Source organism: Coccomyxa subellipsoidea (assembly GCF_000258705.1).
Source record: "Coccomyxa subellipsoidea C-169, whole genome shotgun sequence".
In the NCBI taxonomy this organism is placed as follows: Eukaryota; Viridiplantae; Chlorophyta; class Trebouxiophyceae; family Coccomyxaceae; genus Coccomyxa; species Coccomyxa subellipsoidea.
The window spans coordinates 2,863,570-2,880,012 of NW_005178041.1; the positions used below are offsets into that span (position 1 = coordinate 2,863,570).

At 54.2% G+C, this 16,443-nt stretch overlaps 4 protein-coding genes across 4 annotated transcripts; 1 reads left to right on the plus strand and 3 right to left on the minus strand.

The window, feature by feature from the left end:
- Positions 1-561: 561 nt before the first annotated feature.
- COCSUDRAFT_39806 (fibronectin type III) lies at positions 562-8,348 on the minus strand (the record flags this gene model as incomplete). Its single annotated transcript, XM_005651308.1, has 20 exons — positions 562-771; positions 1,066-1,289; positions 1,601-1,814; positions 2,112-2,190; positions 2,441-2,659; positions 2,882-3,099; positions 3,384-3,460; positions 3,629-3,763; positions 3,940-4,153; positions 4,454-4,647; positions 4,874-5,068; positions 5,344-5,599; positions 5,822-6,055; positions 6,337-6,445; positions 6,636-6,823; positions 7,262-7,348; positions 7,468-7,554; positions 7,668-7,853; positions 8,009-8,089; positions 8,223-8,348. The coding sequence occupies 20 exons, from the start codon at positions 8,346-8,348 to the stop codon at positions 562-564; spliced, it is 3,333 nt and encodes a 1,110-aa protein (XP_005651365.1).
- Positions 8,349-9,093: 745 nt separating this feature from the next.
- Positions 9,094-10,785, plus strand: COCSUDRAFT_59330 (hypothetical protein; the record flags this gene model as incomplete). Its single annotated transcript, XM_005651309.1, has 4 exons — positions 9,094-9,164; positions 9,493-9,713; positions 9,977-10,068; positions 10,768-10,785. 4 exons carry the CDS (start codon positions 9,094-9,096, stop codon positions 10,783-10,785), a joined length of 402 nt encoding a protein of 133 aa, XP_005651366.1.
- Positions 10,786-11,202: 417 nt separating this feature from the next.
- Positions 11,203-14,010, minus strand: COCSUDRAFT_59331 (hypothetical protein; the record flags this gene model as incomplete). Its single annotated transcript, XM_005651310.1, has 9 exons — positions 11,203-11,493; positions 11,742-11,816; positions 11,924-12,036; positions 12,182-12,360; positions 12,475-12,668; positions 12,810-12,913; positions 13,043-13,189; positions 13,289-13,373; positions 13,879-14,010. 9 exons carry the CDS (start codon positions 14,008-14,010, stop codon positions 11,203-11,205), a joined length of 1,320 nt encoding a protein of 439 aa, XP_005651367.1.
- Positions 14,011-15,003: 993 nt separating this feature from the next.
- COCSUDRAFT_59332 (hypothetical protein) lies at positions 15,004-16,367 on the minus strand (the record flags this gene model as incomplete). Its single annotated transcript, XM_005651311.1, has 3 exons — positions 15,004-15,780; positions 15,927-16,073; positions 16,308-16,367. The coding sequence occupies 3 exons, from the start codon at positions 16,365-16,367 to the stop codon at positions 15,004-15,006; spliced, it is 984 nt and encodes a 327-aa protein (XP_005651368.1).
- Between the last annotated feature and the right edge of the window lie 76 nt (positions 16,368-16,443).

The window sequence follows — 16,443 nt, forward strand, 5'->3', positions numbered from 1 at the left end:
CAAAATAGTTCAGAATGCTTTCATAGTCTAGGCAGCATTTGCATTGTGCTAGCTTCAATTTCGACAGAGACCAGAATGCCTGGACAAAGTTGCACAAATCGTCCAAGCCAGCAATGCACAGCATAGCGCGATGCTTTAGAAAACCTGCAGCAAGCCAAAGTGCACAGAGGCAGTGCTGAGAGTAGGTGTTATGGCAACGACAGCAGAAACCCATCCGGATAAAGCAACCATCTGGTGTTGAAGGGCACAGCAAGAAATCCCCGCAGAAGCAATGGGAACACAAAATGGAAATTGTTCTGTTTCTGATGCGACTCCATTCAATCAGTTGTCCTGTTGCTCTTCCATATTCGCACCTCGGACTCTCCAAGTGACACTTGGCCCATCCAATCAGCGAGCAGCCCACGACAGATACCTACTCGTGGCTCCAGACGCACACATGCCTCGTGCAATGTCCAGCTGGCAGGCATCCCTTGGGTCAGACCAAGCTGCCAGGGCAACAAGGGCAGAGGTAACGCGTGGCCGGTCTTTATTACCCCATGAACAAGGGGGCGCAAGGGGGCGTCAATCAAAGTGGAAGTCGTGGATGGAGATGTGCGGTGGCAGGTGTTCAAAGGGGTCATCCCCAAAGCGCATCGGCTTGGCCTTGCCAGTGCCCTGGGTCTCCCGGCGCGCCTGCAGAGCCTCCTGCCACTCCCTCAGCCGCTCCATGCTCATCCTCTCTGCATTCTCCTGCTCCGCCTGCTCCATCTCCACCGCTACCCGCGCCGCAGCCTGCTGACACATCAAGAGTGATCAAGAGTGTTGAAATCAACAGCAACTCTCAGCCGGATTGTAGTAAAGCACCGCGATCTGCCCTCCCTGACCAATCAGCTTGGTTTTGCCTTGCTGACTGGAGGTTCAGCGCACAGGGATTAGTCATGCAGATCCACAAATGAGTCTCTGCCTGAAAGCAGTTCATCTGGCAGTGTCTTTGATGATGCATGGGCACGGGACGGTCACCATCTGCACGAACAGACAGCAAGCTGATGCAGTTCTTTGGTCAGAGTGCTTGAGTCAGGCAAGCACCTTTTTGTGCTGGGCCTCGCGGGTCTTCATGGCGAGCTTGTAGGCCTGGCTGCTGAGGGCGGAATCCCGGTAGGCAAAGGTGAACAGGAGGAAGAGGGCGCCAAAGAAAAGCGCGAAGCCGAGCGCGCGCTTGAGCATTCGGCGCATGCGCTTGGGGATCACAGGCGTGCGCTTGCTGCGCAGCTGCTGCTCCACCTGCTTCCGACCCAACGCCGCCTTCGCCTCTGCAGCACGGACAAAGCCAGCGCGTCAGGGAAGGCACACCCTGTTTCGGCTCAATCCAGGCAGAAAGACACTGGACAGGCTCCCTGTAAAGTTTCCATCAAGCTACTGGTGAAATGTGCTCTGGCAACCTGCAGAAAATTGCCCCAAGGAGGAGATTGCCTCATGCCTGCGAGGTTCTCCCATGTCGCACGCCTCTGAGGAGAGCATGCAACAAAACGACAGGGAGACACTAAGCACAATAAAATTGTACACAATTGAATTGCTGTACTTCATATCCCCCGGCAAGCGAGGGTGCCAGGAGGAAACGCACTGGTCTTGGGGTCTGCAAGGGCCAGCTCGCGCTCCGCGGCCAACTTCTTGGCTTTGCGCCGTTTCGGCGTGGCGCCGTCGGAGTCGGCCGCCGCTGCAGCGCCGCTGGCTGCGGCAACTGCCAGCTGTGCGCGCTCGCCAGGAGTTGCCGCGCTGACCGGCTCGCTCCATGCGCTGTGCCCCGCGCCATCCACACCCACACTCCGTGCCCGGACCTGCACACCGCCTATTTCTCACACTCCCGAGATAGCGTGTTGTTGCGCCCATCAGCAAGGAGCAACCCCATACCACCGGTCGAGGAGCAAACAAGAACAGGGCGGCAAGGAGCTTTCGACAGAAGTGTGGCTGCTTGTTGTGACACAGTGGGCTGCACAGGGATTGTCCGGACAGTAAATGGGATAGGGCCATGCCTGGTAGAGCGTGCCGGGATTCAGGCCAGTCAAGGTGCACTCAGCTGCCTTGCCGGGCGCGGTTTGCCTGCTGCTGTGGCCGCTGTCCTCGCATGCCTCCACCTCGTGGCTGACCGCGTCCGCATGCGTGCCACACCGCTCCTCAAGCTCCCACCGCACCACAAACCCAAGCGGCCTGCATCTCATCAAGCCACATTGGCAGAAGGGTCACACAGTCACAGAGTGAGGCGGATCCAGTCTGCGTGCACATGACGAGTAATCTCTTTCAGGCGCTCCTTGTGTGGCGACAGAAGTGCAGGTATTGTGTTTCTGTCTGCTTAGCTGAAATCTGCGTTGCACTCATTAGTGCTGACCGAGCCGCGTAGGCACTCCTCATAATTCGCCAGCAGGACAGGGCACGAAGAGCAGCAGAACACAAGCAGGTTGCGCACTCAAGGGTGGGCTGCAGGTGGAGGTTGCGCGGCGGCTGCGGCGGCTGCAGCAGGGTGCGCGCGGCAGTGGGCCGGCTGAATTGTCCTTCGCCGACGGCGCTGCTGGCAGCCACGCGGAAGCTGTACTGCCTGCCTGCCGCCAGGTCCCCCACCCTGGCCACCGTGCCGGTCCCCCTCCAGGCCTCCACCCACTCCCCATCCTCCTCCGCCATCTCCAGCCTGCACCCGCCATGCTGCCGCTTAGCACACAGCAATAAGTCTATTGTAAAGTTACTGAAGCTTGATGAGGCTTGATACCGTGAGAGTAAGCATTACTGCGTCACGCAGCACGTCGATGATGCATTCCATACATTGCTATATCTGTGAGCGACTTGGCACGTAGTAATTAAGGTGTCAGGATCCATTTCTTTTGGGGCATTGCAGGGGGGCAGAGGGGGGAACCTGTAGTGCAGCACAGCGGCGCCGTTGTCTTCCGCAGGGGCGTCCCAGCGGCAGCGCAGCCAGGAGGCAGTGCGCTGGCTAACTACGGGCGCAGAGGGCGCGGCGGGCGGCGCCGGCAGTGTCTCGGCAGAGACGGGTGTGCTCCAGGGGCCCTGCCCCCGGCTGTTGCATGCCCTCACCCGCACCACATACTCCCGCCCTGGCCGCAGTCCTTCCACCTGTAAGCAATTGAAAAACCCATTCAATTTTGGGTGTCCTAGAACAACATTCAATTTTGGCAAATATTCCGAGGAACATGAAGACTGAAAGGACAGAGGCCAGCAAAGCTCAGCTGAGCCGGGATTGCAAACTGCAGCCGTGCTATCTCGAACGTCCTGCATTTGGTATCAACCAAAGACAGGGGGTCAGGAGGGCTTGCCTCGCAGGAGAGGCCCATGCCGCTCCAGGCTCGCTGCCAGGAGAGCGCAGATCGCATGCGCTGCGCGGCTGGGCTGCAGTCTACCTGGTAGCAGGTGATGGGCGCGCCATAATCCTGCTCAGGCTCGCTCCAGCCGGCCACTATGCTCGAGCAAGACGACCCTGCAAAGAGGCATTTGTGAAGTTGAGCGTCATTGGAAAAAGCAAGATAATTATGGCGAAGCTAGGCAGAGAGTGTACTAGTTACTCAAACAACTTAATTTGCTCATTGTCTTCCTGCCATGAAGCATAGGTTCTTTGGGCACGATGGTCCAGAGGGAGATTCCTTACCGTCAGCTGTGACTGATAAGGGGCCGGTGGGAGGCCCCGAAGCCGTCCGCAGAGTGACCGGGGGGCTCCAGCCGCTGCGGCCAGCGCTGTTCGACGCCCGTAGTCTGAACGCGTACTCTGTGAAGGGATCCAAACCTGCACTTGTACATGAGCTTGATCACGCACAGCAATTGATTATCAAGTGAACTTTCAACCCTTCCATCCCTTGTTGAGTCGTGCATCTTGAATATTGTAAACATCCAACAGGTGGTTGCCTGTCGGTGTGAGGGCACGTACATGGACAAAGGGGGACGGACAGAGAAGCGGCGCACCCTCGACTCTGTAGGAGGTTTCAGGCCCCGAGTAGACTGCGGAGTAGGGGTTGCTGCGACGGCCGCCGCGCTGCCTGGGCGGGCGGGGGGCCTGGTCGGACGTGGAGGCGACGTCCTCGCCATCGGCGGATGACGCTGCCGAGGAGGCCGCGTAGCCGGCAGCCGCCGGCCCGCCGCTCCCTGCGCTCACGCAGTCCTGGTCCCCAGCGCTCTCCTGCACACCAGCACTAGACTTTGTTTTTGGCCGCCACAGCATTGTCTTTTGGCTAAATGCCTCGGCACGGACAACCCAGCTACCAAAGACTTAAAGGCTTGACAGGGGGCCAACATTCCTCCACATTTGATGTCTGTGGCTCAGGCTGACTGAGTCCTTGCTAGCGCCATGCACGAGCAGGGAGGGAGGCTGTGCAAAAATTCTGGCGAATGGCTCCAGGCAGCGGGTAGACGGCCAATACATTGTTAGGCAGGCACTTGCTGCTTGCCGCGCTACGCATACTGCTGACCGCGGGCACACCTGGGTAGGGGCAGGGCCGGATGCAGGCTGCAGCGTGTCGGCGCGCGCCATGTCGAGGGTGTAGCCGGTGACAGGGGCGCCGTTGGCCCAGGGCGCGCTCCAAGCCAGCTGTAGCGCATTGGCCGCCGCCGCCTGCACACCCATGTGCGGCGGATCCGGCGCCACCGGCGGCGCAGCCTTTGTGCACAGCTTGCCTGCAGCGGAAGGCCAACACCAACGATTATGCAACGCTCTCTGTATTTGATTTCATGCCACGCACAACATAGAAGACATCACACTCTGCCAGCCCATGCATGCAGACTATCCTAACCTTCCAGACAGGTGAAAAAAATTTCTGATATGGCTTTGTCCTCACTGCGTGATATGAAGTTCAGAGCATGTACTGAAGGAACATGACACGATAATGCATAGGCAACATACCCACAGCAGAAGGCAGAGATGAGCCCTCCCCATTGGTGGCAAACACGCGGAGGAGGTACTCATTGCCGGGGTCGAGCGAGTCGATCTCTGCGCTTCGCCCAAGGCCCCCATCCTCCAGGGGCACACTCGAGAACCGCTGCTCCCCGTTTCGCTTTCCCTTGCTCGCACCCGAGTCCCAGACATCCGTCGGGCCGACTGCGCACCACAGCGCAACTTAGCTGGCGCTAACTTCCCATGCTGCCACTTACATGCCCACAAGGTGTTGTCTCGGAATTCATTGCATCCGTATGTAGTTCTCTGGCCTTGATGATCAGATGACCTCTAGTTGGAATTGCCCTCTACAGCATGCAGATACATGCAGATACATATGTCCACATTGCACGTACACGCCAGGCAGCACAGAAGTCTTATAGGCTATGCAGCTGATAGGAACACACAAGTATGTGTGGAGGTGCAGGCCATGCACGGACCTCTGCAAAGCTCCAGCCTGTAGGAGGTGATGCGAGAGCCGCCGTCGTAGTCAGGGGCGTCCCAGGTGACTGACAGGGCATCGGACGAGGCTGACTCAGCGTGCGGCGCCGGCGGCGGCTCCGGGATGTCCGCCGAGGTGCGCACATCTGCCGGCAGCGAGTACGGGCCGAAGCCCTCTCCGTTTTTCGCGCGCACCCGCACCCTGTATAAGCAGCCCGCGCGCAAATTCCCCACCTGGCACGTCTTTGCGCTCCCCTGCAACAGCACAGCCCCCACCATTGACCCATAACTTCACTACTGTTATGGCTTGGACCGGCCGGCGGCTACGGCCACCCTTCATGCCCAAACATCACCCACACAAACACTAGGATGGTGCGCTGTTGAAGGTTTCCAAATATGTCAAATGATTGCCATCGCCCTCCAGGAGAGCACTATACAGGGTTCTCACCACAGGAGAGGCAAGCTGGAAGCACCCACCTGGTACACAATACTCCACTCGTCTTCCATGCCGCCCTCGATGGCCGCCCTGCACTTGGGCTGCAGCTCTGCCTCGTAGCTCTCGATGGGGCTCCCGCCGTCGTCCTCTGGTTCTTCCCAGCAGAGGCTCGCGGACGTGCGGTTGTTGCCCATGACTGTGGGCACCCCGGGAGCACGCGCCGTGGTGCTGGTTGTCTTTATGCACGCGACCGCGCTCGGCAGACTCTTTCCCGCCTGGTGTGAGACCCCACAGAGGCGTGTCATGAGAACCCTTCACTGTACAAGTGTTGCATTGTCATGATATGCTTCCATCTATGCGGGCCAGCAAAGGCCTCAACGCACGCCTTGAAGGTTGTTTTTGTCGTCCGCCGTTGTTATGAGATACTGACATCTGCTTCGTCCTCATGCAGATGGCGGGCCAGCAAGATCTACAGCAGATGCCTGGTTACTTCAGAGATTGGTGGCTGAAAATAGCTGCTCTGGGAACATAGCCCTGGAGCAGGCAGAGACCGCACCTCATTGTGTGCTTCCACCCTGAAACGGTATGCGGTTGCGCTGCGCAGTCCAGACACCTCCACAAGCTGCATGGGCCCTCGGTATGCCACTTGCCACTCCCCCTCGTCCCTGCTCACATGACAATTACCCCTCACCTGACCGCCCCCTTTATGAGCTCCATCATACACCATGAGTGAGCAACCTCAATAAGAGATATTGCACTGTAATTGCCCTGCCAGCACCCACCAAGATCTTGCATGCTAAAGCTCGATTATCAGCATCAACTATAAAGGATTGCATGAAGTGCAGCAGCACTCACCCATTGTCACGTTCCAGAAGGTACTGTTCGATCTCGGATCCATTGTGGCTGGGGGCAGGCCAGTGCAGCGTGACTAAAGTGGGCCCTGCAGACAGCAGATTTGGCGCATCGGGTTGATCTGGCACCGTTGCCTTTGTCCTGATCCTTGCCTCCTCGCTCCAGTCCGAGTCCCCCTCACTGTTGATTGCCTGCACCCCGAGCACCTTGCTTTTGCATCTCCTCCAAACCACAATTGGGACTCTGCTTTGTACCTGTGCTTTAGTAAGTAACAAAGCACTCAAGCTATTTTGAAGCTTGAAAAGATTACTGTTTGATGGATGGTCCTTCAGATTCGCCTTAAGGGTCCGCACGGTGAGCGCAGGGAGAGCAGTCAGAGCACAGCCCGCTACCACAGCAGGCCAAGGGCCTGGGGCAACAGGTGAGCAACAGCTGCCTGCCCTGCTGCTAAGTCTACTAAAGCTCTCATCATAAGGACCATGTACAGCTCCTAAAGACGTCTTTTGCCATCTGGAAAGCTTGCCACGTCCAGTGACAAGGCATCACACCCAGCAACAGCTTATTGCCAGGGCAGATCAGGGAGTAAGGCAGTCCTAGGACACCTTTCTAGATGAGAAAACGGATCACACCTTCACGCGGAAGGTGTACTCTGTGGCTGGCTGCAACTGTGGGAATCGCTGCTTCATCTCTTTCCCTTTGTAGACTTCCACAAATGCCTGCTTTGACAAGTTGGGCTGTATCTCAGTCTGGCAGTCTTCCCGACGACACGACTGGCGAAACATGCACACATAACTCTCTGCATGCATGCAGGAGGTAAGAAGCCAGACGCTGTCACCTCTGGCTGTGCAGCTGACGGCCTCATCTGCACTTGGAACTCTGTGATATCTCGGCCCCCAGTCTCTTTAGGCTCAATCCACTTCACCTGCATGGAGCATCAGCACTCCATATTTGACATAGACCTGATTGAGGAACATGCTGAACACTCATCATCTCTATTTTAGAATTTCCAGAGGCATGCATGGGACAGTGAAGTACCATCAGTGCAGTGCGTTCTTTTCTGGTGGGCTCTGGCGGTGGAGGAAGTGCGGGCACTGTGGGCACTGTCTCAAATACCACCACAGTCGAAGGGGGCTGTGCTGGCGGCTGCCCATATGGTGGCACCACCACAGCGTGCACCACGACTCGAAAAGCATACTTCCGCCCTGGCCGGAGGTCGCGCACCTGCGCAAGGGCCCCTCGTTGATCTCCCCACCACCAACGCAGTGACATCCTGGAGTGCTTATGATCGCCCTTACTGGGGCTACCGTTCTCATTTGGATCGTGCATTCGGACCATTGACCATATGTGAAACCCAATGCGGCAGGTGAGACGAGCACCTGGGTGACAATATCCTTGCCACGGTAGCAGATCTGCCAGGGTGCTTGACTTGCACCAGACGGCCCTGCCCCGCTTGACTCCTGCAACAAATGCAAATCCCAGCCTTCAATGCATTTACTGTGACTTTCGCGCACAGAAATTCCAGCTTCTGGAGTGGCTACTTGCACATCAACTCTTCATCAATAGGCACCATTTAGCATTCGTCCGGCTCACCAGGCGCGTCTCGAGGCAGTACTCCACGCCGCATTTTGGAAGATCTGTGCCGCTGGAAGGAACCCCAGGCAATCCAGGTGGCATCTCAGAGGACAGCTGGCGCACTGGGTCCCATTGGAGCTGCATAGAGGTGGTGTCCACAGCGATCGTGATTGGCGGATTGGCTGCCTCGAAGATCGGTATTGGTGGTGGAATTTCCTGTTGCTCTTCATCAGGATCGGCTGGGGCAGATCCATTTGCTTTTGGCTTCTCTCCTTTACCATCAATATGCCTGGCCACCTCAGCAGCCCTCGCCGAAGGAGGAACAGAGCTGTGGGACACTGCCGTCACGTCGTGTCTAATCCTTCCATCTTTTTTGTTCAGAAAACCCGCTTTCATCGCAGGCCCGGGCCTTGCCCTTCTGGTTCCACTTTGGGGAATCACGGCAACCCCTCCCCCTCCCTGCGAATTCATCTGGGATGCAAAGCGATCTGATCGTGAATCAACCTGGACCCTTCAGCATGCCGAAGATTTCTTTGTCGCGCTGAGATCGCCGATCTTGAAGTGCTCGCGAAGTGAGACCACCTCGAGAGCCAATTCCCGCTCAACGTATACGCGCGCCAATTGGTGTCCACCTCGGCATTTAATCGCCACTCCATCCCTTCCTTCTTCCCGACATGAACATCGAAATTGATCAATTCAAGAAGCAGGGGTTGCGAGGACAAACATTATCTTGGTAAGTTGATTAAGTCTTTTATATTGGATATACTGCGCAAGCTGCACCTAGCTAGGTGGTACCTAAAGTGGTGCAGCTTTAGACTATTTTTTGGAAGGTGAGCAGGGACAGCGACAAATTGTTGGCATTTTGGGGCTTGAAGAATTGCAAAAGTATATGCAGCAGCATCGGCACACAGGCTTGGGCCCTGTCTGCTCCATAGATGGCAAAACTTTGCATCTCACAAGGTGCGGACGAATGATGGGTGGCCTGAGCAATTTCTTTTGATACAGGATGGACAAGTATTGCATGGCAGTCTTTGCCATATAAAGGACGTCAAGATTGAATTCTTGCTGCAATCACCAGGTCGTCCTTCAGGCCACTGTTGAACTTTCCTCTGCAACGGCAGAGGTCCAGCAATCGACCAGCATATTTCAGTGTACATGCATTTCGAAATGATGTGAAGCCGGCGTACAACAAGTACAGGTGAGTTCCCATTTTCCTGGAGACCTTGGCCACCTGGACCCCTAGTAAAGCGCACACCACATAATATTGTGTGTTGCGTCCAATTATCAGGAGCCGGAGCGATGTGGAGAAGGATTACATAAAGCAGTGGAAGATTACAACGGCTAGGGATGGCAGCATCAAGCCTCGCACCTTCTGGTCCACCATATTCTTCGTGCCGCTGTGGTTCAAATATGAGGTTGTGCCAGAGATCGTGCGATATGCCTGGTTCATCGTGTGGTCCGCTGCCAAGGCTCTGCACTACAAGTACCACAAGTGGGCCGTGCTGCAAGGTACACCCGGCTCTTGAGGCATTGCAGATGCTTTGCATCATATTGATCATTAACCTGCTTTAGGGATCATCCCTATCGCCCCATCCGCACAAATCTGAGGATGCATGAGTCATTGGCAGAGCATCCCTTGCACAAGATGGCTGCACGAGAGGCAGTACTTCAGGCGCCTGTTTGGGGCAGGACTAGGCTTCATCCTCCAGAGTGTGGTTGAATTTTTGCACAGCCATGGGATCTTGATAAGGAAGAATCTGGTATGTGTTCAGGTGCAAAGCTAGATTTGGAGCTGGCCCGGAAGGGCAATGTGCCCATGCAGACCTTTTCACGCCGTTTGGTCCTTGAGCGATTCCACAAGAAAGTGGGCTTTAGGGAAAATATAAGCATGAGATATGGACTGCTGAAGGTGTGCTTCTTCCGCCAATGCTACCCTTCAAGGTTGACTTTTCTTTATCAGATTGATGACGTCGTCTTTGGGCTCACCTTACTAAGTATATATGCATGTGGCATGCAGGGACGGCAATATACTGAGAGGCCTACATCGCGGCAAATACAGATGGCGTGACATCATGCAGTACCTCAGCCTGAAGTACTGCACCCCTGAGGGGTGTGGCATCACTAAAAAATATGGTCAGAAAAGGCAGCTTGGGAGCTGTAGCTAATTGTGTTGGAGAGTTGTCTCGGTTACAGACTCGCGCTTTTGCAGTCATGTCCTGTAACAAATATTCTTGTCCATGAGCTCTCATAGCCAGGGCCCAAGAGCAGCCCTGTTTGAAAAAAAGGCTGGACCTCCAAACATTTTGGATAGCATGTTACTAACTAGTACTAGTAGTGGGTCTAGAAACAAGGCAGTGTGCACAGTTCGCACAGACAGTTTTGTCAACTGCACTCAAATGAATGTCACATAAAAATGAATGTCACATAAAAGCATGGCAGTACACAGATGTGGCACTAGATAACAGAACCTCCAGCTGGGAGGTGCAATCCAGTCATGACTTGTCCACTCACGGTGCCATCCACTCATAATCATTGGTCAATGCACAGCTTGTGCTGACTGCAGAACGCCGCCGGCAGCTGAGCATTGTTATGATGAGTCATTCACATGTAAGTATTCACCTATGCACAGCTTTTCAATGCTCAACCTTGTCCAGTGCAGTTTGGCCTCCACATGGGCAACAACATATATGTATATACTGATCTGCCGCAAGCCACCGCTCTTTGCTACCTAGTGTCACTACACGTCTCACTGTCACCACTCAAAGCTACCTAGAGTCCTGCTTGCTTCTTTTGGAGCATCCTGAGTATCACTGGCTTGGCATTGGCAGCAGATGATAACTCAGACATTGTGCTAGTCAATTTGGCACTTGCATGCGGATGCAGCGAGTCAATAAAATAAGTCGAAAACTTGCCGCTAGTGATACATCAACATTTTCACAAACCACTATGACTCCCAATCTGCACTCAGTAGAATAAGTTCTAACCCGACACACTTCAATTAGAATTGCAGTGGCTTGTAAGCACAAGCTGTGGCATTGTTCGCGCTGCCCTGGAGACACCTCAGCTGCAGCATGGTCAGCACAGCTGACGAGGACGTCCCTATGGCAAACCTGTAGGAGACAGAGAAATTTGCTGGCGGGGGATTGGCCACAGTCTCCCACCCACTGCCGCTCTTTGCGCGCTGCACTGGCTGGTACAGGTAGTCTGAGTTGGCCCTCACAAGCACGTATGGCACCTCTGCATTGCCTGCGCCGCACTTGCCATCTGTCAGTGCCAGCCCCCTGATGTACTGCAGCACTGTGCAAGTAAGTGGCCTATCAATCCTTCCTGTTGCAAGCAGCAAATTTTCCCCAAAGCTTGCTCATGGCAATGTTCTCAGCTCATCCTGTCACAAGTGCTGTCCTTTATTTTGAGTGGGTCAAAAAGGTCGCACATGCTTCAGGTCAAGGGGTGCCTGGGCAGCGCGCTGTGCTTGCCTGAGATCTGGTTGTGAATGTTGATGGCGGGCGCAACTCCTATGGCCTCCATGGCAGACACAGCAATGACATCATACTGCGTCAGCGACTTGCCCGTGGCCAGATTCAAAGTCTGGGCAGTGTAATTTCGTGCCACCTGTCAAGCACATGCACCACTCATCAGCTTGCTGCTCAGACAAGACAGCAGCCTTGAGGTGGGAGATTCAACAATACACAAAGTGGCTGTTTGGAGCTGTCCCTTACCATATCCCAGGGCACTCCACTGTAGAAGAACTGCGCATCAATCTCAGCTGCAACATTGTAGTCCCAGACTCTCGGGCCCATCCACTTTGGCAGGATGTACTGATGCCCCGTTCCTGAGACAACGATATAGTTATAAAACCCAAATGAATTGAGACTGTGCCCATGGAAAATCTAGCATGAGCTGTAAGGAGGCAATCAATTAGCTGAATCCCGCTGATACATGCTTGTTGTGTAGATCCGAATAAGGACGGTACCCACCGTTGGACATGGCAGCAAAGTATGCCGACTCATATGGAGCGATCCTCTCCTCGAAATCTGCGGAGAGCGAGGCAACGTTGGCAGCAAAGAGAGGGGTTTTGGTGGCAGAGATCAGCTCATTCGCCAGGTCAAGCGCAGCCTTGCTGCTTTTTGTGAACACGCAGTCCCCATACAGCCTCCTGCACATGCAGCCAATCAGACTCTTCTCAGGCGTGACACGATCTGCTCCCCGCGCGGTAGAAGGAGCGTTCTAGCAAGCAAGATTCTGCTGACATACAGTACATGAGACTTACGCTTCCTGGGGCCCAAAGAATTCCTCTGGATAGGAGCAGAGATTTGGTGCTCCCTTGCACTGCCCACTGTAGTCTGCAAGCTTGCAGGCCCAGTTGACAGCGTAGGGCGTCACAGCGATGTCCCCAATCCTTGCCAGGTCCCTCGGCAAATTGGCCTCTCCACACGAGCCAGGCGCATTAAGAACTCCGCCCAGCTGCTTGCCACAGATGCCCAAACATAAAAGACAACATTGGTCCCAACATCCAACACCGGACATCGGATACCTTTCTGTCACCTTTCAGCATCAGGATGCTCTTGTATGACAACCTTAAGGGCACTTGGGGGTGAGACGGACCTGGGAGCTCCAGCCTGATGTTCCCACATAGATGAAGTCCTTGATGAGTGAGGAGCATTGAAGCATCTCCATGGTGCACATTGCTGCTGCCACCGGGCCTATGCCTGGTCACATCGCAATGATCTGCTCTCAGGTGCACTGCGGAGGATGCAATGGCAGCATTCAGGAATCCTTGCCGCCAAACTAAAAATTGGTGGTGAGGAAGCAAACTATGATGAAGTGTAGCAGCTCACCAGAAGTGGCAACCACCACTGGCTGGTTCAGAATGGTGCCAGTCAGCAAGTCGCTGCAGCTAGTGATGTTGGCCGGAACCTCGTTCTTGTTCTGTACTGCTCCCACGTAGAAAGAAGACTCCGGTGTGCCAGTAAATGTTCCCGGATCTGCAAATTGTGAAATGCACTCGGGTCAATACTAAAATGGCTTATTTGTGCCTCAAACCCTGAAAATGAAGGAATGAGATTCCCAGGCAACTTCATCACCTGCCACCATGATGAAGGTGACTTTTTGCGATGATCCAAAGCGCTGAGTGCATCTCAAAGCGTCCTGGCCAGGCTGCCACACCGCCTGCGTTCACAGCCGGTGTTCATGCCAAGAGGATTGGCGCAGGTACTAGGTCCTTGTACAGATCGAGACTTACCTTGATAGAGCTCGCGTCATCTGCAGACAATGTGAGAGCCTCTTCCACGCGCAAGACTATCGCAAAGATCAAGCCCGCCCTCAACACTGCTCTCTGAAACGAGAGCATTTTAATCCCGTTGCGGACGCTATGGTGTCAACAGCACATCGCACGCCTCGTGTGAAACAATTAGTGTGTCAGAGATCAACAATAAAGAAAATCTATTTAAAGCCTCAAGACGAGTTTTGAGAGGCTTTATCGCGGAATAAAACAATTCATCAGCTCCATCACATCTATCCAGCTTCCCAGCTGAAGGAAGCTGCTGACTGCAGGGAAGCTATGACCTGCAACATGGGGCCAAATTTAAGAACGTGATTCAATCACCATGCTCTCCTGCCAATCTAAAAAGGCTCTACTGCTGTTGATGCTGCGCCTTGAGGCCAAGGGATTCACCCTAGATTTCAAGTTGCATGTTGCTGCTGGTGCGGCGGCGCCGGCGGCCGGCACCAACTCCGAGTCGGTTTGAAACTCCCGAAGCCAGCCGATCGCGCCGGCCAGCCGGCCGCGGCATGCCTGATACATCATCGAGCGCGGTGCTAACATATGACATCATAGGCGGTGCCAGGCATCCTATGGGATCACATGCCTGCTATTACCCAATTGTTGCCAGGCATTGGAGGCATGCATCATGATGCATGCATATAAAGTCAGTGGTTGCAATCTGCAATCATTGGTGGAGGCATGCATGCAACATGATGATGCCTGTGCATGCTGCGCAGCCTGCGAACTATAGAGCTAGCACTGCAGCCCGGGATGGCGCAGGCCCATATATGGCGCGCAGTGCATGCAGCTGCCATAGTGATTTCCATAGCAATTACGAATTTTACAACCATTTGCATACGAAAAGTAAGGACAGTAATGCTCTTTCAAGTACACATTATGCACCTGCATGTGGCAAATTAGATGTCCAAGGGTGCACCTACCAGTCTGAGACCCCGGGTCTCAATCAAGATCAGTATCGAGACAGAGCATCATGGTGATTATTTAAGTTTACTTCAATGTGATCCTCCAATTGGGAGGTCTCCCGGGGTCTCTGACAGAGTGAATATTGTGCTATTGACTTCATCCTATTATCACTTCAGGTCACATCAGGAGGGCTTTTCTTTGTGCAGGGCAATTTGCTAAAAGCTGCCCTTGGTAAGTCCTGCCAGTGTAAGCTAGGCATCCAGCTTCGACTTGTTCACTCTGAAATCAGGAATTTCGGCAACTCAAGCCCTTCATGCTGACAAGGATCCCACACGATCGCAAAGTGGAAAATCTAGAAACAAAATCTGGGAGACTTTTGAGCAGCCGCGATGGGATCATCCTATCTAGAGCCTGCAGCCTGTCTAAAGCTGATCAGCGCAGCTACAAAAGACCTCCCAAACCTTGTGTATTTTGGATAAAAGACACTGGCATACTAGGGTACACTGGCAGATCCCTGGATACCTGCAAATCTATTACATTCCTGACATTCCTGGCGTTCGTGACTAGTATATTTTTCATACTTCTGCTCCAATTTGCTCGCTCTCTCAATCTCTAGGCAGGCTGCACTAGCTTGCACTCTGGAAATTTCTGCTCGGGTGGAATCTTCCAAGCAAACCTCTCCTGCAAGAACTTGCGCTTTGCGTCATCGCCTGTCCGGTAATTCGCGTGGATAACGGCAGGCAGCACAGCCCCGGGGTTCTGTGCTTGACTGCGGCTAAAATCTACTTTGACCTGGTCCAGAAGGGCTCCTGAGGGGAACAGCTGCCAGGGCATGATGTACCAGAACACCTTCTTCTTGAGCTCACCAGACGCCCACATCTCCTGCAGAGTCCTCTGGTCATCCACTGTGCTGTCGATGCACTTCTGGTGCCAGTCTCGCAGCGCCTGCCGGGCCGGCACCGTCGGCGTCCAGAAAGTCATGCAGCCACATATCTTGTTCTCCTCTTCCTCGTCGTGCCCAAAGCGGAAGCGATCTCCCGTGCCCACGAAATCAAACCCCCTTGGGATTATCTTGCTGGCATCTTGCAGCCACACTGTGTCCATGTCGGTCCACAGGAATGAGAAGCCCAAGTCCAGGACCCGCCTCTGAATGCCCAAGCGGTCGCACATCATGTTGTTGAAATCCAGGGAATCGTAGCGCATGAGCGGCTTGGGCATGTGCTTTGACCCCTTGGAGATCACTGACGGATGGACCGTGTGGCCCGGAAACTTGCTGTCAAGGTATTTGAAGGCCACATCGTCGTCCATCAGGATCAGGTAGTTTGTGATCCCCAAGCGCTCCACATGGAGGATCCAGTTCTCAGCAAAGTCCAGGTATGGGCAAGACGCCTGCGTGGAAAAGGACTGAACGCAATACAAAGGAGTTCCTTTGAAGGGATGACGCTTGCTGGGGGCTCTCGCATCGCAATAAAGGGACAAGAATTTAGGAGGAGGAAATATAGCAAAAGGACTGGCAGTCGTTGGGCCATCCGCACCTGTGTGAGGATGACCGTCTTATCGACGGCGATGCGCTCCAAAATAGGGCGCAAGGGATCACGCCCGCTGTGGGCTCTGGCGTTGCACTGAAGGATCAAGCAGGAGGCCACCAGAAATACAACAGGCAGCCACCGAGCCATCCGCACCTGGGAAACGCAGAAACCTCAGAACTTTTCTTTCACAACAAAGACAATGACAAGTGCCAGATGATGGGGAACGCTTCTTCATCCAGAATTTATCAGGATAGTGTTGACTAAGAATTGCTTCTATGGTGGGTCACGCAAGGTTGAGCAGCTTGGTTATCCGTCATGCAATCGCACAATAGAAACTTCGATTCGGATGTGACAGACAGGGATGAATTGGTCTTTGGGGATACTCACCGCCGAAAATTCTGGGTATCGGAAGTCTAGATCCTTGCTGACTCTCGGTTCGTGCACCATGGATCATCTGACATGCCGTAGCTGGTGAGAGTGCTCACTCAAGTAGAACATGGAAATTCAAGCTAGGTGTGATTCC